At 38.9% G+C, this 20734-nt stretch overlaps 1 protein-coding gene across 1 annotated transcript in view; it reads left to right on the top strand.

The window, feature by feature from the left end:
* Arl8b (ADP ribosylation factor like GTPase 8B) overlaps nucleotides 1-20734 on the top strand; it is a 60336-nt gene that overhangs the window by 36387 nt on the left and 3215 nt on the right. The window contains exons 2-6 of the mRNA XM_057780258.1: nucleotides 9007-9087; nucleotides 10248-10321; nucleotides 10510-10603; nucleotides 18238-18305; nucleotides 18550-18620. Coding sequence (XP_057636241.1) covers nucleotides 9007-9087; nucleotides 10248-10321; nucleotides 10510-10603; nucleotides 18238-18305; nucleotides 18550-18620 — 388 coding nt within the window. The remainder of the gene's footprint in view (nucleotides 1-9006; nucleotides 9088-10247; nucleotides 10322-10509; nucleotides 10604-18237; nucleotides 18306-18549; nucleotides 18621-20734) is intronic.

Here is a 20734-nt window from a genome sequence, read left to right as displayed (position 1 = left end):
TTTTGTGCATGGTGATAGATAAGGGTCTATTTTCATTCTTCTACATGTTGATATCCAGTTAATCCATTGACCAATATTTTTATATTTGTTTTTTTAGTTTCTCTTTTCCTTCTATTCATTAAATAAATGAGTGAATGATTAACTGAGCATATAATGGGAGAGGCAGAGTACCTCTATGGGTTTATAAGACTGCAGTTGAGTATAAACATAGAGTTTGCTCTGCCCCTTATAGGCAAAAGGTGTTGTGTTCTAAGTCCAGATGCAGTAAATAGAAGACATTATAAGGTGCTGGGAATTGAACCCAGATCCTTTTTTAAGAGTAGCAAGCACTTTTTAACTGATGAGCCATCTCTCTAGCTCTCCCCCATTAAAAAAATCTTAAAAAATTTTGTACGAGCATGGGTGAAAATTTTGCCTGAGTGTCTGTGTATTACTTGCATGCACTACCCTCAGAGGCCTGAGAGATTGTTGAATCTTTTGGAACTGGAGTTAAAGGTGGTTGTGAGCTGCCCTGTGGTGATGGGAACTCAAATCCACTATGTCCTCTGCAAGAGCTAAAAGTGTTCTTAGCTATTGAGCTCTATCTTTTCAGCCCTTTCAATAATTTTATTTATGTGTATGGGTATTCTGCCTGTATATATATGTTGAAGGAGCTGCGGGCTGCTTCCTGCCACCCAGCTCCTGGCCGCCTGGCTAGCTTATGTCCCAAAATAATGACACACAAACTATTCATATAAACACTGCCTGGCCCATTTCTATTAATGTGTGTAGCACCGAGGTGCGCTTACCGGGAAGATTCTAGCCCACATCCATCCTGGGTCGGAGCTTCATTGCGTCTGCTTTAGAGAGCAGAGCTAATGCGTATTAGCTCACTTCCTCTTCCTCCCAGCATTCTGTTCTGTTTACTCCACCCACCTATGTTCTAACATATGAGGCCAAGCAGTTTCTTTATTAATTAACCAATGACCTTCCCACATCATATATATGTGTACCATGTGTGTGCCTGGTACCCTGGAGGCCAGAAAGTGGTGTCAGATTTCCTGGAACTGTAGTTACAGATAGTTATGAGCTGACATACGGTCCTGGGGATCAAAACCAGATCCTCTGGAAGAGCAGCCAGGGCTCTTAACTACTGAGCCATCTCTCCAGCTCTATTCATTTATTTTTGGTGCCACCGGGAATTGATGTACTGTTGTACATCTTGATCCTATCAGTTTCCCAGAGTGCTGGTGTCTTCGATATGTGTTCCCATTCACAGGTTCCCATATGTTCCCATATTTGTTCTCGTTCACAGGTAGGGTCTTCCTCTCTTTTTCCTCTCCTTTCCCGTCTTCCATCCTTGCATGATGGGTGCTATAGACCTAACACCCCTCATTGAGATTGCTTGAATTGGGAAGTCCTTTAACAAGAACATTGACATAGTCTATGGAGTCACAAGTGTGTTTACTTGAAAGCTTTCTGTGCTGCCTGCCTGCTGACCACCATTATAGGTGGACTGCCTGAAGACCTCATTCATGTGATGTGTATGCTGTGATTACCATTGGTTAAACAAGAAACTGCTTTGGGTTTCTAGCAGAGCTATAGGGGAACAGAGCTAGGTGGGGAAAACTAAACTGAATGCTGGGAAAAAGAGGGCAGAGTCAGAGAGAAGCCATGTAGCCCCACTGGAGCTGGAAGGAACTTTATCTGGTAAGCCACTGTCACATGGTGATACACAGATTAATAGAAATGGGTTGAATTAATATGTAAGAGTTAGCCAATAAGAAGCTAGAGCTAATAGGTCCAGCAATGATTTAAATAATATAGTTTCTGTGTGAGTATATTGGGGTGGAGCAGCCAAGCAACCAGGAACCAACAAGCGGCCCTCCTTACAACACTGTCATATTGGGAAGTCCCTTAACAAGAACATTGACTCATAGTCCATGGAGTCACAAGTGTGTATTTACTTGAAAGCTTTCTGTGCTGCCTGCCTGCTGACCACCATCATAGGTGGACTGTCTTGAGTACCTCATTCAATGAGATCATGTGCTAGTTGGCTTTTTCATGATTAATATAGTTTACTTAGCTCATCTGGCACATCCGGCTCCCCTTCCCTTTTCAGGACTGTTATTCTGGTGTTAGTATGTACCACATTTTGTTTACTCACCTTCTCATGGACTTGTGAGTCCTACTACCTCTTGGTATTTTATATGGTGCTGCTATGAACATGAGACTGCAAAATCTCTTAGGATCCTTACTTTTTTCAGTTCCTTTGAGTTTGTATCCAGAAGCATAGTTGCTGGATCATATGGAGAATTAATTCACTTTTGGTGACAGTATTAAAAGAACTGAGACTGCAGGAGATTGGTTGTCCTGTAACTGAAGAAAACCCAGTGACAGGAGGAGAAAATGTTTCATTAGCAAAAATACCAGTGTGTTGGAAGATCGGGGGTTAACACCTGCCACTGTCTTCACTGGTGCCACCCAAACCAGGTTTCAAAGTATCTTGTGTGAGTATGTTTCTTCATGTTCAGTTGAGCATGAGGGCAGTTTGTTAATCTCCATAAATGGCCAGTTCTTTTTTTTTTTTTTTTTTTTTTTTTTTTTAAGATTTATTATTTATTATGTATACAACGTTCTGCCTCCATTTATACCCACACGCCAGAGGAGGGCGCCAGATCTCTTTACAGATGGTTTGGAGCCACCATGTGGTTGCTGGGAATTGAACTCAGGACCTCTGGAAGAGCAGACAGTGCTCTTAACCACTGAGCCATCTCTCCAGCCCCAAATGGCCAGTTCTTGAACATGTGTTGTGAGTTCTTAGCTCAGTCCAAAGCATCTTATGCTTGTGAGTTGAAGAAGCCATGATTATTCAGAGGCTTGTGTGAGGGCTGTGCATCTGGTTTCTGTCACTGCTGGTTTCTGCTTTGCATTGACAATTTTCTCTTACTGTGACTATCTGTGTGGCCAAGGAGTGAGTGGGTAGTACATGGGGAGTGGGTCAGTGCTTTCTGCTTTCTTATTTTCTTGCTGGGGATTAAACCTAGTTCATTACAGTGACATCTCTAGTTCTAGATCCTGCCCATTTTGTTAATAGTTCACTGAAGTATCAATTTCCATACCAAAAATTTTACCAATTTTAGATGTACAGATCAGTGATTTCAACAAATTGTCTTAGTTGTACAACTGTGGCGTACATCTCTAATGTTTTCTGCCCTCAAGAAGATCTCTTAAGACAACTTTATTCCTAGTCCCTGCTCCAGATAACCAGTTGTAGAGATGAGGCGAGCAGGCCTGCTTTTCATCCCGCTCAGCTCCCACATGGCTAGCTTTATACCGGGAAGGATTCAGCATGTCTGACCTGATGGCTGGCTCCATGGCGTCTGCCTCACTGCCTTCATCCTCCTAGCATTCTGTTCTATCCCCCCCCCCCCCGCCACCGCACCTATGTTCTGACCTATCAGGCCAAACAGTTTTCTTTATTAATTAACCAATGAAAGCAACAGATAGCAACCCCCCTACATCAACCAGTAGTCTACTTTCTTCCTTTTTTCTCTCTGTTTTGTAAAGATGAAATCATAATCTATATGGTCTTTTGTGTTTGACTTTGGTTTTCTTTTTAGAGAGGATTTCACTGTATAGTTCAGGTAGTCTAGAACTCACGATCTTCCTGCCTCAGTTACCCGAGTCCTGGGATTATAGGCTACTTGCACCACCAGTGCACTTCAAGTAATTCTACAGTTAGTCATTAAGAGAGGAGGAAAGCAGGCGGTGGTGGCACCTAAGCATTTAAACCCAGCAGAGGCAGGCGGATCTCTTGAGTTCAAGGCCAGCCTGGTCTACAGAGTTAGGGCTGTTACATAGAGAAGTTCTGTCTCCAAAAAAAAAAAAAAAAAAAAAAAAGCAAAAAACAAACCTCCAACCCTCCCCCACCCCCCCAAACCAAAAAGAAAAAGAAGAGCATTGTTTAAAAAAAAAAAAAGAGAGAGAGGGTGGGGGGATAAGGATGCTGGGAGAAACCAATATGCTCCTAAAATGAAAAAGGGGGGGAGTGCATAGAAAAGTAAAAGTGAGCCTCACCCCCTAACTACCCTTAATTCAGGCTATTTAAAATTAACTGAATGTTGACAAAGGGTAGCTGGTGTATTAACAGAGTTATTAATTTCTAAAGTTTATTTGGAATATGGGAGATGAATCAAGACAATTTAAAACATTTTAAATTCTTGATCTTTGGTACATTATAATATTTAGTATAGCATAAGCCTAGTGTTTTTTCAGAAATACATAAAGAAATGGGAAAATTTGAGTACTTAGCTGTGTAGTTTTCTGTGCATGATGTTAAGCATGCCATTTCTAATTAGAAAAGGATTGATTTAAAAGCAGTGTGATACAATGATTATTGGTTGTTCAGTCGGAAATAGGAACTTTCTGAAAGTACATAATCAAATATTTATGTATTGTGTACATGCTTGTGTATTCTTCCGATGGCATGTATGTGTGTTTAGATACTTGCAGAAGTTTGCTCTTTCTCCCACAGTGTGGGCCCAGTGACTGAGCTTAGTCACCAAGCTTGGTGGTGAGGATCTTGTACCTACTGAGACATCTTGCTGGCCTTGATCAGCATTTTGAATGTAAAATATTAATAAAATACTATTGTAAAACATTTTAGTCTTTTTTTGTTTTTGTTTTTTTTTTTTGTTTGTTTGTTTTTTTTTCTTCAGGACAGGGTTTCACTAACTCTTGTAGACCAGGCTGGCCTGGAACTCACATAGATCCACTTGCCTCTGCCTCCTCAGTGCTGGGATTAAAGGCGTACACCACCACCGCCCAGCTCTTAATTTTAGTCTTAACATAGATACTAAAGTTAAAAGCTAAAAAGAGAACAACGTTGATTCATAAAATAAGGTTCTATATTACAGCTTATTTTTATAAGCCTTATCAGAGACAAACAAACTGCTTATCAGTAATTTTCTCCCCTCAGAACTATTTGGCTTTTTGTTTCAGCATTAAATTTTAACATTTATTGCCAAAGCAATTTAGCCACTAAAGTTAAAACTGCTTTACTTTTGACTTCTCAGTTCTTTGTGAAGACACGTGTAAAAGTGAGAATTTTTAAATTTTCGTATGCAATATAAAAAGTCTTCTGCATTTTTAAGGTTTATTTTTATTTTATATGTGTGGGTGTTTTGCCTGTATGTATGTAAGTATGTATGTCTACCATGTGCATGTAGTGCTCACATAGTCCAAGAGAGAGGATGCCAGTCCCATGGAACTGGAGTTAGAGTAGGTTGTGAGCTGCCATGTGGGTTCTGGGACTCAAACCTTGACCCTCTGGAAGAGCAACTAGTGCTTAATTGCTGCTTAACTCTAGCTCCCTCTCCCACTTTTATTTGGAGACAGGGCCTCATATAGACCTATATGGTGTGGAACTTGGTATATGGACAGGTTGACCTTGAACTCACAGAGATCCACCTTCCTCTACCTTCCAAGGGATTAAAGGTATGCGTTACTATGCCTGGCAAAAGTTCTCTTTTTAAAATTAGGAAAATCTGTAAGAAATTCCAATACATATCCAAAATTTCTTTTTTAGTTTGTTTGATACACAGTCTGTCTGTGTACAGTCTGGCAGTTCTGTCTCAGCATGCCTAGTTGCCTAATTTTGGGATTACAGGTGTGAGCCACCACGTCTGCCCCCAAATGCACAAAAATCTTCATTCAAGTATTACTATTGTATATATGTGCATATCCATGATGTGTTTTGGGAGCATGCATATACCATAGTGCACATGTGGAGGTCAGAGGAGACTTTTGGGAATCATTCCTTTCCTTTCACATTTATGTGGGTTCTGAGGATGGAGCTCAGGTTACTAGGCCCATTTAGCAAGTTCCTCACAGTTTCAAAATACACTTTCCAATGAGGAAAATTACACTTATACATAGTCCTTCGATAATTATGGCTGACTGGAATATTTTCTTAGCTTATTTCCACCACTTAAAAAATTACTTTTATCTATTTATTTTTGGTTTTTCAAGGCAGGGTTTCTCTGTGTAACAACCCTGGCTGTCCTGGAACTCGCTCTTTACACCAGGCTGGCCTCAAACTCAGACATCTGCCTGCTTCTTCCTGGGAGGAAGTGCTGGAGTTAAAGGTCTATGCCACCACTTTTAGTCAGTTTCAGGCATGTTCCCTGGTTGTCTCTTTAGTCTCTGAGAGCCCCTATGAGCCCAGGTTAGTTGATTGTGTGTGCCTTCCTGTGATGTTCTTGATTCCTCTGGCTTCCACACACTTAAATTTGTATTAATAGACCAGGATCCATACCAACACAAAGTATTCATATCTATATCATATTTGCCTTATTTATTTTAGAAATTGACTATGACCATTAATCAGTTATAATCAACCCCTTTAATGAAAACAAACATTTATAAACAATCATTTTGGGAATTTGGGTGTAGTTTTCTCCAAACTGCTTCTTGCTGTTTGGGTGAAATATTTTTTTAGGGTTCACAGAGACCTTTGTGGGGGTCTTGTTCCATCAAACCACATTAGCCTAGAAGGAACCCACTGGTTCTCATCTTCCATGGAAACAAAATCAGAACCTCTTTTCGAAAGCAACACTCAAATTTTGAAGTCAAGATACCTTTATATTACTTTTACTGTCTCTTTAAAGACTTTATTTCTTTTTCCTACTTACATTTTTAAACACACTTGTGACCAGTTCAGAGGTTTATTTCTGTCTGAATCTATTTTTATTGTGTATCTGTAATCATTTTCTGACCAGGAGCACTTTTAATGCTAAGTGGCGTGGTTAGGACTAAGGCTGCTTTGCCTTTTTGCTCTGCCCAGTCCAACATGACACAGGTTCGTTCATAGCCAGCTCTGCGAGCCATGCTCACCACCCTAGCTCCAGGAACACGGCAGGTCTATGTTACCATTAAGCAATTTGTAACATGCTGCTCATAAACCCCATTTAAGTGAACAAAAGAGCCAGAGTTCATGCTGCCAGCCCAAACTAGGAAGCCACCTTTTTTAAAAGAAGCCACACACAGTTTTTTATGCTAATGCTGAGTCAGGAAGCCTTTTCTTAGAGGAGCCACACCTGCTCGCTGCCGGCAAATAGAGTCTGTCTTAAAAAAATATGTGACTACCAAGAAGCCGTGCTTAACTCTGTTCTTTTGTGTCTTGAATTCCTTCCCAAGCTCTCTCAGTTTTTATGTGATAGTTGCTCCACGCTGGCGGAGGCTGCTCGTTCATTTCCCAGCCATCCTGACCCAAATTAATTTCACCATTGCTTGGTTAATGACTCTAGTGTATTCCTAACTAGCTCTTTTTTTTTTAAAAAAATATTTATTTATTTATTATGTATACAATATTCTGTGTGTATGCCTGCAGGCCAGAAGAGGGCACCAGACCTCCTTACAGATGGTTGTGAGCCGCCATGTGGTTGCTGGGAATTGAACTCAGGACCTTTGGAAGAGCAGTCAGTGCTCTTAACCTCTGAGCCATCTCTCCAGCCCTCCTAACTAGCTCTTACATCATAAATCAACCCATTTCTATTAATCTGTATCGCCACGAGGCGTTGGCCTACCAGGAAGGTTCCAGGACATCTGTCGCCTTCGGCAGCTACCTGGCATCTTCTTGATTCTGACCATATATAGATCTCTGTTTGAATTTCCTGTTTGGCTTTACTCTGCTAAGCCATTGGCCCAAACAGCTAAATAAAAGCCACACATATGCAGAAGGACATCTCACATCAAGATATAGCAGGTGATAACTAGTGTTCAGTAGGCTGATCTACCAGATGAGTGATTCTCTGTAATAGGGAGCCCCACCTGGAAAGGCCATGGAGTTAATGTCTGCTCCTGTGTAATTTTTCTCATAAATCTCTTCATCTCTTCTCTAAAACTTCTTTTCTTCCCTAAGAATAGCCTGGGTGTTTTTTCACTGCTTATGTGTTTATCTCATTAAAATATTCCATCTACAGGACACATATACCTGGGTGGTCAACAAGATTGACTTTTTATATATGAAGAGTCATATATAAAGTGTACACACACACACACACACACACACACACACACACACAGTTTTGATATATACTGGGACATGCTTCATAACTGGATCTATTTATCCCACAAGGACTGTAGGCACATAAAAACCTGCTCTGTTCCTTTTTATTCACACTAATATAAAAAAAATCAATTTCTCCTCAATCTAACACAAACTGCACACAATTAGCTCACTTTTACCTCAGAGCAAGTTCAAACGAGGCCTTATGTAAATAGATCATAAGTTTGAAACCTTACAGCTATGTAAAAGGTCAGAGCTGCAGATCTCCAACCAAGGTTACTAAGAAAAACATGTCAATTCTTTGCTTGCCAGTCTACTAACAATAGACCTGTGTCTAAAAATTGTCATTGGGTACTATGCTTTCCCCCTACCCCACCCCCTGTATGGTTGTGGTATTGCTTCTATGGCCTTGGGTCCTTATGTTGCTGTGGCAATGGTTCAGCTCCTTAATTGCTTACCCTAGGAAATGTGATTATCACTCTTGTAATTTCCTTATCGCTTCAAGGCTCCTAAAGGGGAAAAGTTTGTAGAATAGAAGAAGTAGTTAGAAGAAGCTAGGAAAAGTTAGATATAGGACAGGAGAATTAGGATAGAGAAAGAACAGAAACTGGCATTAAAAAGTAATGAGTGAGAGATTAATCTTTTTGCCCTCAGATCCCAAGGCCCTCATTTGCTGTAGCATTCTCTCTGAACCCTGAGAGTGAATTGAGGGTGATACTTAATAGCCCTTCTTCATACTCATAGGAGCTGTGCCCTTTCCTGAATGGAGATGAAAGAGGAGGGGATTGGGGGGGGGGGTTGGTAGGAGGAGGATACAACTGGCTTGTAAAATAAATAGATGAATTTTTTTAAAAAAGAAAAATAGGTACAAATGCAATATTGATACTTGAAGATTATATGATGTTATGGTTCTTTATTATTGATCAATCTAACTTGAAATATTTTATTTTGTTTAGTCAGGTCAATTCAGTGAAGATATGATACCCACAGTGGGCTTCAACATGAGGAAAGTAACTAAAGGTAACGTCACAATAAAGGTACGTTGGCTTCTCATATTCTATGCATGTGTGTATTTATGGATGCATGCATACATGCATTACCCGGTCCCTTTCTTTATACTTGATTTAATTGAATTTTCTTTTCTTCTGGTTTTACCTACTGTTTATAATTACTTAGTAATGGTTGGATTGTTGCAAAGACTGTAAATCAGTTATTTATGTTTTCTGATAGGTTAAAGTGTTTAAGAGTTGAAATGTAGTTAAGTGTCCAGAAAAGTCAACTTACCATGTGGGTTAGTAGAAGTAACATTAGATATCTTGAAAATTCCAGAAAATAACAGTCCTATCTTTAGTCTGAGCAGTGTTGTATATTGAAAGGTGGTACTCAGTGGTAGCAAATATCGTAATCGGTCTTTTTCTTCATTATTAAGTCTAAAGTTTAAAATAAAATAGGAAAAGTGTAACTCATTTTTATCATAATTTCTTATTAGCTCCTGGACTGCAGGATTTATTTTTCTTGTCATTCTACAATTCCTACAAGTTTAGGCCCCCAGCCCTGAGCCATGTGAATATTACCCAGTTGTTGACAGATCTGCTCTGTGGCTTTTCTGATGACACTCCTCATTTTGTTGACTCTGTGACTCTATGCATTTTACCAGTGTCAGTGCTTAAGTTGGAAACTACTTTAAAGAAAGCCAGAGCTTAGGAGAGTCATATGTCGTACAGTGCTGAATAGAGCAGGCAAAACAGTGAAATTATTATGGAGAACTTCAAGTGAAGGAGTGTTGTTGAGTCTGTTGCTTACAGAATAATTTTAAAAGGCACACTTAAAGTTTAGGAGATCCTGAGCTGTTTTTTGTCTTGGCACCCCAGTCTGGATGTTGCATGCTTTTGTAGATGTTAAAGTTGTTATCTTAAAGTTATATATATCCATGATTAGAAATATATTGAGTAATAGTTACTATCACATTGTTATATTTAACCAAGTCATTGCTCAAGCGGAATTTAGATCTAGAGTTTACATTTTTAGAATTCCAAGTTGAGAAGGGGCTGCCAGATTTTACGGATTGAGTTTTGGGTTCCAGGTTTTGGGAGTACTTTGCTTCTGTGACATTTGATATGTCTATGTGACTGTTCTCCATTTCCGGTAGTACTTTCATCAAATGTGCTTATTAAGAATTGCCTTGTTTTCATTAAAGATATGGGACATAGGAGGACAACCTCGGTTTCGGAGCATGTGGGAACGGTATTGCAGAGGAGTCAATGCTATTGTGTAAGTTGACATGGGGTTTTTATTTTTTGTCTGATTAGTCTCTGAATAGTGTAGTTATTTATGTTAAATATAGGACTTAATTTCTTTTGATTAGAAGTTTCAGTGTTGTAAATATTAAGAAAATTGAAAATCTATAAGTAGTTCATTGAGATTCATAGATAGCATGTTGAGATGGCTTTGTTTTTAAGTTACATGATAGATGCCGCAGATCGTGAAAAGATAGAAGCCTCTCGAAATGAACTCCATAATCTTCTAGATAAACCACAGCTACAAGGAATTCCGGTAAGTTTGAGGAGTCTGATATTTTATATTTGCAATTATATATTTAACATTGAACCAATCTCGGTATCCCTAGAGATTGGTTTTAGGATTCCCTACTTCCCACAAGTATGGAGATCTGAAAATTTATGCTATTTTTCTTTCCCCCTCCCTTTTTTTTGAGATTAAGCTTTATGATATAACCTGGGATTTGTGATCTTGTAGCCTCAGCCTCCTAAGTGTTGGGATAATAGGAGTCTGCCACCATACCTGGCTTCTCACGTCCTTTGTGGAAAATGGCATAGTGTTTACATGCAAACAACATACATTCTTCCATGTACTTTGAATTATATTTAGATTACTAATGATACTTAATACAACAGATGTGTTTTTTAATAGTTGCTGACTATACTCTTTAGGGAATGATGGCAAAAGGAAGGCTGTATATTCTCAGTGAAGTTACAGGTCCCCCTTCCCATATTTTTCCTTAGTTTTATATTTGCTTTTTGAGATAGATCTCACTGTATAGACCAGGCTGGCCTTCTTACTACGTACATAGCCCAGGCTGGACTCCCACTGGCTTTTTTTTTTTTTTTTTTGCCTTAGTTTCCAAGCACGAGAATTAAAATTCTTAGTCTCTTGCCTGGCTTCCCATGTGTTTTTGATGTGCAGTTGGTTGGGTATGGAGCCTGTTGGTCTAGAGGACTGTTAATTTTATTTGAAATTAGTAAAATGCCATTCTTTTTTAAATGGTAAGAGTACATTAGCTACAACATTATGAAATTGAAAAATTGAATATATCTTCCTGATCTTTCTCTGCTACTTATGATATTTTCTCATTGAACGAATTATTTGAAATACTTTTAAAGACTCATCTGTCTCACCTGGTTGTGGTTGCTTGTGCCTATCTATAGTTCTGTGCTTATAAGCCTGAGGTGGGAGGATTGTTGTGAGTTCCAGGCCACCTGGAAAAGTCCTCTGTTGATTTAAAGATCTGGTGTATTGGAGTGTAATCCTAGTTCTGGAGTATGTTCTTACAAACTTGAGTCACCTTTGCCCTGTGACTGCTGGATCCTGGATATTGGACTTTTTTCTCTATCCTTTTTTTGTGATGTACTCGGTAGAGCATGAGACTCTTAATCTCAGGGTCATGGGTTCGAGCCCCACGTTGGGCGCCAGATGAAGGCGAAGGCGTAAGTCACAAACAATCTCATGCTAGTTTGGAATTATGATTAATGTAATGGTTATTTATTTAAAGGGGAAAAAAACTTACAGATCACCGTCCCAGACAACAGCCCTCTGCACAATCAGGAAGGGAGTCTAGTCGCCGGAAGCGGAGCAGGAAGTAAGAGAGAGCGAGGAGGGAAATGGTCCCTTTTTTAAAGGGAGAGAGACCACACCCCAATGGGCTGGTATCTCAGCGGCTATTGGCTAGAGGAGTGGAAGGACCTCCTGCAATACCTCCCCCTTTTGTTTAAGTAAGAGAGTTCTAAACCTACTATGAAATTATATACAATAAGTACAAATATCCTATTCTAACTAGCTTAGGTCTTGTATAATAAATAGCTTGGCCAAGTCATGAGTGGAAAGTAACTACATTTATATAGTCTTCAACCCATCGAAGATCTGAGAAGGGAAATAATGTTACCTGAGTAATTAGGAAGTACAATCAAACAACTTCCAAAACATGCAACAAATCACAGAGACAACTAGCTACCTGGGCAATCACCCAAGGTCACGTTTGCAGCTTGAAGCAACCAACTTTTGCTAAGGCCTAACATAACTGACATACCATTTTCAAGGTCAAGAAACTTGTCAAAACTATCTTACCCTTGGCAGGATATGACAGTCCTGTTTTTTCCATTCACGGATACTCTGTATTTCTGTCAGTGGTTGAGGTATGGGCATTTCTTTGCCCAAAGGCCAGTTCAGCCAAGAAGAAAGGCTCCAGGTGGAGTGTCTTTGGTGCTCAACATTCTCTTGGGAATAGAGCAGTGTTGCCAGGAGCAATTGTGTCTCACTACCACAAAACTCTGAGTTAGATTAAAGGCCATTTTCTACAGCTCTTTGAAGAGGTTGAAGATTATTTATCTATACTGAGTATAATCTCTATGTATCTAAAGAACCTGATTAGTCTAATTATAAATGACAAACTTAGAATACTATTGATCTATATAATTCTCAATACCTATCTAACTTAAAGACTAAGACAATAAACGACTGTGAAACAAATGAGGACAATGATCTCCAAATATAAACAATGTACAAATATACATTGCAGTATGGTAAATATATATCAATACACAAACAATATATAAGTATCTTAATCAGAGGTAGAAATGTACACTGCAATATGGTAAATATATACAATATATATCAACACAATATTTGTCAATACATAAAAAATGTTTTAAACAGAGGTAGAAACATGCATGCATACAATAGCCAATATAATTTCACTTTGTATTAATATATAAGAATCGATACCAATATATTTGTCTCAAAACAATAACTCACAAGTACCAACAAGTACCAATCTATTATCCCATCATCCCATTATCCTTCTTTTTTTTTTTTTAAATGATCCCTGAGCTTACCCTCAACTGTATACCAATTATAATCAACCCCTAAATGATGTCCCTAAACCCAAGGGCAAACTTTACAGGGAGAGGGGACGTCGTCCTCTAGAGTTACTTCCAGCTGTCATGGGGCGACGTTCTTTCTGGGGGATCCTGTGAAAGTAAAATGATGGTTAAATTTCAAGATCAATGTCTTTTAAAATTGCAAATAGTCTCTGAGTATTTTGTGCAGGTCTGGCCAGAATGTTGTATAAGATGTACACCGTTTCAGCTAACCAAGTTGGAACTGTCTTGTGCAGCTGGTACCCAAAACAGGTCTTGTAGTAGCGCTATCAGTATCATGACGTCATATCAACCAGGTGGAGTTGTTATGGGGCCCCATCTTCTTCCTGGAAACTTCAAATGTCACTTCAGGAAAAACTCATCGTTCATTGTGAAAAACTTAAACATTAATCATATAGACATACATAGACATATATATATTCAATGAAAGGCACGATAGATATATTCAGTGAAAAGTATGATAGATATGAAGAAAAGCAAAGATGTTTTCTAAACTCATATTTCTTTCTGTCCCCTATCATGGTTCTTGACATGAGACAGAAACTCCAGAAACTCTGGGTTTTTCTCTTACCAACAGGCTTGGAATTGGAGAGGAACTGAGCCAGAGTCCAACTTCAAAACCAGCTCTATAAATTTAGAAATATGGTTTTGTATATTTTACTTACATAACCTATTCAGTTTTCTTGATAGTTCCTATTGGGCAGGTATTTTTCCATCTGTCAGTATCCAAACATCCAGGGTCCCTTGAATTTTTCAAAGATGAGTGTTTTCCTGTAGAGATAAGAACAGAACCTGCCCCTATTCTATATGTTTTTCTTACCACCGGTATGAATATCATCATTGTGGATGAGTTGTCATTTCTCCTTTCCAAGAGGTTTCTCCTCTTCAAATCGAACCTTTATTAATTTTGATGGTATCCACAATTTTTCTTCTCCTGTGGAAACAAGAGCAAAACCCCTTCCCCAACGTAGCACATCTCCTGGCTTCCATTGAGAGGTCAGCACATCTTTGAAATAAGTTGGTTGATTTAGTTCATCAGACTTTTCCATTATCCAATGTCTTTCTGCTGCTGTCGTTCCTTTCTCATTAGTGTTAAGAAAATTCAAGGTTAATAAAGCATTATGTAATCTATTTCTGGGGATATTTTCGGTCCTTTTCTGTTTGTTCAGCACGTTTATAGTACGATTTGATCTTTCTATAACTTCCTGACCTGTGGGATTATGTGGTATACCTGTAATGTGTTTTATATTATAATAAGCAAAAAAGCATTTCATTTTCTTAGATACATATGCTGGACCATTGTCTGTCTTTATTTGTGCAGGTATTCCCATGATGGCCATAACTTCCAATAGATGTGTGATTACTGAATCAGCCTTTTCTGAGCTCAGGGCAGTAGCCCATTGAAAACCTGAATACGTGTCTATGGTGTGGTGTACATATTTTAATTTACCAAATTCCATAAAGTGGGACACATCCATCTGCCAGATTTCATTTCTCTTAGTGCCCTTTGGGTTACTCCCTGCAGGCAACGGTGTTTGATTATAGAAAGAACAAGTAGGATATCTCTTTATAATGTCCTTAGCTTGTTGCCATGTAATGGAAAATTCTTTCTTTAGGTCTTTCCTATTGACATGATGCTTTTTATGAAATTCTGAGGCCTGCAACATGCTTCCAATCAATAATTGATCAATCTCAGCGTTGCCTTGTGCTAGAGGACCCGGCAGACCTGTATGGGACCTGATGTGTGTTATGTACATTGGACAAAGCCTATTTCTGATTATGTCTTGTACCTGGATAAACAATGAAGTCAACTCTGTGTCATCTGGTATAAATTCAGCGGTTTCAATATGCAAGATAACTCTTTCTGCATATTGTGAATCTGTAACTATATTAAGAGGTTCTTTGAAATCCCTTAGCACCATAAAAATGGCATATAATTCTGCCTTTTGGACAGAATTATAAGGGCTTTGTTCCACCTTACTCAATTCATCTGACTTATAACCTGCCTTCCCTGATTTATTTGCATCAGTATAGAACGTACGGGCTCCAGTTATTGGAGCATCACGTACAATTCTAGGAAGAATCCAAGAAGTTCTCTTTATGAGGTTAAGTCTACCACTTTTGGGATAGTTGCTATTAATTTCTCCCAAAAAATTAGCACAAGCTCTTTGCCATGGCTCATTGTCTTCCCATAACTTTTTTATTTCTTCAGTAGTAAAAGGCACTATAATTTCTGCTGGGTCTATACCTGCTAGTTGACGAAGTCTCAGCTTACCTTTTGTAATTAACTCAGAGACTTTTTCCACATAAGTTTTTAATTTTTTACTTGGTTTATTAGGTATAAATATCCACTCTAAAATAATATCTTCCCTCTGCATTAGAATCCCTGTAGGAGAAACTCTGGAAGGCAATATGACTAGGATGCAGCTAAGATTTGGGTTCACATGTGCCTCCTGTAATTTTTCCTCAATCATTGTCAAGTTCCTTTTCTGCTTCAGCTGTCAGTTTTCTTGGACTATTCAAATCTTTATCACCATCTACGGTTTTGTTTAAATGAACTATTAGATCAGGTGTTATCCCAACAGCTGGTTGTAGACTAGAAATGTCTCCTAACAATCTTTGGAAGTCATTAAGAGTCTTTAACCGGTCTCGCCTAATTTGTGCCTTCTGCGTGTTAATTTTCTCTAACCCTATTCTGTAACCTACGTAATTAATAGAATTTCCTCTTTGAATCTTTTCAGGGACAATTTGTAATCCCCACCTAGGCAAGACTTTCTTTACTTCTTCAAACATCCTTTCTAAAGTATCTTTATTTGAATCAGATAACAAGATGTCATCCATGTAATAATAAATTATGAACTTGGGGAATTGTTTACAAATTATTTCCAATGGCTTACTTACAAAATATTGGCACAATGTAGGACTATTGAGCATACCCTGTGGGAGGACAGTCCATTGATATCTCCTATTAGGCTGAGAATTTATCAGTAGGCACTGTGAAGGCAAATTTTTCTCTATCCTTTTCTTGTAATGTAGTATGTAGTGAGAGCGGTGCTCAGTGCTGGGGATATAGTGATGGGCAGAAGTTGGGTAGGAATATTGCATTCTGGGGGGAAGATACATATGGGAAAAATATTTAGTAGTACAGCTCTGGTAAACAATGTTAAGACTGGTGCAGAAGTCCTTAAGAATTGCAAAGATTTATGCAGTTCAAGGTGAAGGAAGAAGGATCTCTGAGTTCATGAAGTATGAATGGAGGTCTGAAAGATATGTGTGAAAATGTGAAGGATGGGATGGTTAGTAGGGAAGAGTTCAGGCACAGGCCCTTTGGCAATAGGAAGCCATCTCCAGAAAACAGAGCCTTGGGAATGACCGGGTTGAGTGACATGCTGAGCTGTAGCTGGGACATTAGAGGCCACACTTACAAGATAGTCTTGTGGAGAGTCTTTCACATGTTTTAAAGGAAGTGCTCTCTGTCACAGCTACTATTTTTTTTTTGTTTGTTTGCTATATTTCTATCTTTTGAGATAGAATTTAATTTTGTGTGTGTGTGTGTGTGTGTGTGTGTGTGTGTGTGTGATTTTTTGGAAAAGATCTCACTATGTATATTCTAGGCTAGCCTCAGAGTGAGTGATCTGTCTTTCTCTGCCTCCAGAGTGCTGGTATTAAAAGCATGGGCTTTCATACCTGGCCCTCATACAGTTTATCATTGTTTTTTACTTTTGTGCTCTTTTGGGGGCTCTCCACCAACTCCCAATAAATACATGGCATTCACTCTTTCTTTCTTAGCCAGGCAGCCTTAACTTGGCTTGCTTATAGCCAGCTTTTCTTAAATTGTCCCATCTATGTAGCTGCATGGCTGGCCTCTGATGTCCTCCTCTTCTTTTTTTGTGCCTAGACCTCTTCCCAGATTTCTCCTCTTTATTCTCCTTGCCTGCCAGCCCTGCCTTATCCTTTCTCCTGCCTTCCTTTTGGCGGGTCAGCTCTTTATTAGACCAGTTAGGTGTTTTAGACAGGCAAAGTAACACAGTTTCACAGAGTTAAACAAATGTAACATAAAAGAAGGCAATACACCTTCATACCATTAAACAAATGTTTCACAGCATAATCAAATATAACACATCTTCAAATAATATATTCCACAGCCACAATGTATTTTATTCTTTTCCCATTCACTCCTTCCCAGTCTATTCTCACCCAGATTTGTACCCCCTTTAAAAAAGATTTTTTTATGGTCCACTGAGTCTAGTTTATGTTGGTTTATTCTCATGGGTGTCGGGGCCATCCATTGGAGTATGGTCAGAGGGGCCACACTTTTAAGGAGAACTAACTGACTTCCTCCTCTAGAAGCCATTAACTGTACTAGCTCCTGAAAACCTAGGGGAAAAATCAGTTGTCTCCCTTTTTGCATTTGAATGACACAGGTAAACCCTTTGTTGTGAAGTGTTTTTTTTTTTGTTTTGTTTTGTTTTAGTAGCTCTGAGTAGAACTAAATATATAGATGAGACCAGCCTCAAACTTCGAGATCCCACCAAACTCAGCCTCACCTGCAGCTGTGAAGATATTTAGATTTTGGTTATGACTTTCTAGGAAGTCTCAGAATGTACATCATAGCCTCACTATTATTTAGTGCTGAGAAGTAAGCATTGGACATGTGTATGTGTGCCATGACTTGTGTTTGGAGGTCAGAGGACTACAACTGCCACGTGAGTGAGTCCTAGGGATTGAACTCAAGTCGTCAACCTTTCCTCGCTGAGCCATCTTTCAGTTCCTAGAGTATCTTAGAATATTTTAAATGCAAGTTGGCCACAGACTGAATTGAGACTGCCTTTATGGTAGGTAGGTTATGTAATACCAGGATAAACTCATAAATGTTTTTTTATTTCTATTTCTCAAGTGTGCTTCATAATTAAGGTGCATGTTAACATGAAAGTAGTTTTGGAATATTTAGATAATACATTGTGCCTCTGGTCTTTTTGTACATAAGATTCACCCACAATATCTTTTCTTTTAAAGGTACTAGTACTTGGAAACAAGAGAGATCTCCCAAATGCCTTGGATGAGAAACAGCTGATTGAAAAAATGTAAGTTGTAAAAAGAGTAATGTTGAGAAGCTTGTTGGTAAATTATAGACTGTCGTCTGTTTATTCAGTAATGAGTATACCTTGTTCTTAGATGGATAAACTGGATCAATCAGAGAAGTAAATCTCTAAACTTTTCTTAGCGGGAAAATATTCTTTCATAGTAATTAATGAGAATAAGTGAAACTGAGGAGAGAGTGATAAGTGTGACAGCTGCCACCCTTTTCACCAATTCTGTTTCTTACAGGAATCTCTCAGCTATTCAGGATAGAGAAATTTGCTGCTATTCAATTTCTTGCAAAGAAAAGGATAATATAGGTAAGAAATGGCTGCTGGGTTTTGGAATAAAAGAGTACTATGGAAAAAGATTTTGTGTTGTAGGGACTCACTAGGTGTCTTTTTTTTTCAATATACTTTTTTAAGGCAATATACTTTTTTCTCTGTAGCTTTGGAGCCTGTTCTGGAATTAGCTCTCGTAGACCAGGCTGGTCTCGAACTCACAGAAATCCACCTGCCTCTGCCTCCTAATTGCTGGGATTAAAAGTGTATGCCACCATTGCCCAGCTATACTTCACATTTTTAACTGAGGGATTATTACCCATGTGGCAATATATGGAGACATTTTCTTTTGGTTTTCATAACTGGAAGAGGGTAGAGACACAGATGTTTCTAAACATCTCTTAGTCCTTACAGCAAGAATTAGCATAGAATGTCAGTAGAAGCAGGACTGCTCTTCACTGTAGTTTTTAGGATGTTGTGCGGTTCAAATACTCTTCAGTAGAATTTCAGTAGAAATGGGAAACTTTAAGAGGAAAAAAATAATCTTTTATTACTCTCAAGAACTAGCCAGATAATTTTCTAAAGGAACAACAGCAACAACAAAACTAACTGGGCATGATAGTGGATACCTGTTGTCCTGGCTCTTGGGAAGCTAAGGCAGGAGGATTGCTGTGAGTTTGTGGTCTACCTGGGCTATATGGTGACTGCTAGGGTAGCTATGACTTGGTAGCAGGATCCTGTCTCAAAAAGAGGGGTAGGGATGGGGAGATAAGAGAAAGTCAGTCTTGTATTCATTAATTCAAGGCTATAAGGGATTCAGCAGTGGTGGTGAGAATTGATTGGCATTTGAGGTTGATCATGGCTCACTGGGGTACTCTAATAGTCATTGGAGGGCTTTGTGTGTATTGTTACTGAGGCTAAGGACACCACTGTCCTTTCACTAGACTCAAACTGAGCATTAATCATGAATTGCTTCAAAAAGTATTTGAGTGCACATGGTTTCCTGTGTTTTACTGTCCCCTTCATGTGGCACAGGAAGTGTTTCGATCTCAGGAAGGTGTCCTGGAACCACATGAGGAGAGTATTTACTCCTGTGACACTGACTCCAGAGAATCTTCTCTGCCTTCTGCATTTTTGTTTAGTCTGTGGACTCACTTGTCTTTGGGATCTTAGCCTCTGTCCATTGGTTGTGGAATATAGAAAGGTTTTTCTTTTCTTTCAGTTTCTTAAATATGAAAATGTAGTCATTTTACTTAAAGCTTACTTTCCTCCTCTGATTTCACACTGCTGTGTATACGGAGACTGTTTGCTCGTTTCCCGACTACTCAGACTTGAAAGATCACACAGAAACTATATTAATTATAATACTGTTTGGCCAACAACTCAAGTGTATTTCAAGCTAGCTCTTATATCTTAATGTGACCCATTTCTATTATATTTATATTATTTTTTTCCATGATGCTTGTGGTTTGCTACCTCTTGCTTCTTGGGCAGCTACATGGTATCTCCCTGACTCTGCCTACTCTATCTATATCTCTGTTTGAATTTCCCACCTGGCTATGCTCTGCTAAGCCATTGGCCAAAACAACTTTATTCATAAATCAATGAAGCAACACATATACAGAAGGACATCCCACATCACTGGTGTGATAAATGTTGTAGAAGACTTGTGTCAGCAGTTACTAAATCATTGTTTTCCCAACTGTGAATAGTCACTTTTGTTCGGCTCCTGGCCCTAGTCTGTACTTGGTATGTGTGGTCTACATCTTCTCTAATGTATTTTAGTGGGAAAATGGAAGACTGAATTTACAATTATCTTTCAAGCTTGGAGAATAAGAGTACTACATAGAATGGATTCTCACATAGCTTTCAGATCGTTAGTACATTTTAAAGAACTCAGGATGGCAGTTCATTGCTCTGACTTAGCTGCCTTCTCAGTCTGAACTTTTTCTGGCTCTCCTGAACGGCTGTAGCTTTGACTGTATTGTTGATTCCATGTTAGTTTCGTCTCTTCTTCAGATCTTTAGAACTGAAATGCCTGCTGTCAGATCCTCTGGATGTGAATCACTTGGGAAGTAAACCAGTTGTGTCTGGCCATGGTGGTGCATGTCTTTAGTTCTGGTGCTTAGGAGGCAGAGGCAGAGGTCTCTGAA

The sequence above is a fragment of the Chionomys nivalis genome, chromosome 1 (genome assembly GCF_950005125.1).
Source record: "Chionomys nivalis chromosome 1, mChiNiv1.1, whole genome shotgun sequence".
Taxonomy (NCBI): Eukaryota; Metazoa; Chordata; class Mammalia; order Rodentia; family Cricetidae; genus Chionomys; species Chionomys nivalis.
The sequence above is the reverse complement of the archived record's forward strand: the minus strand, read 5'-3'. Positions and strand labels throughout refer to the sequence as shown.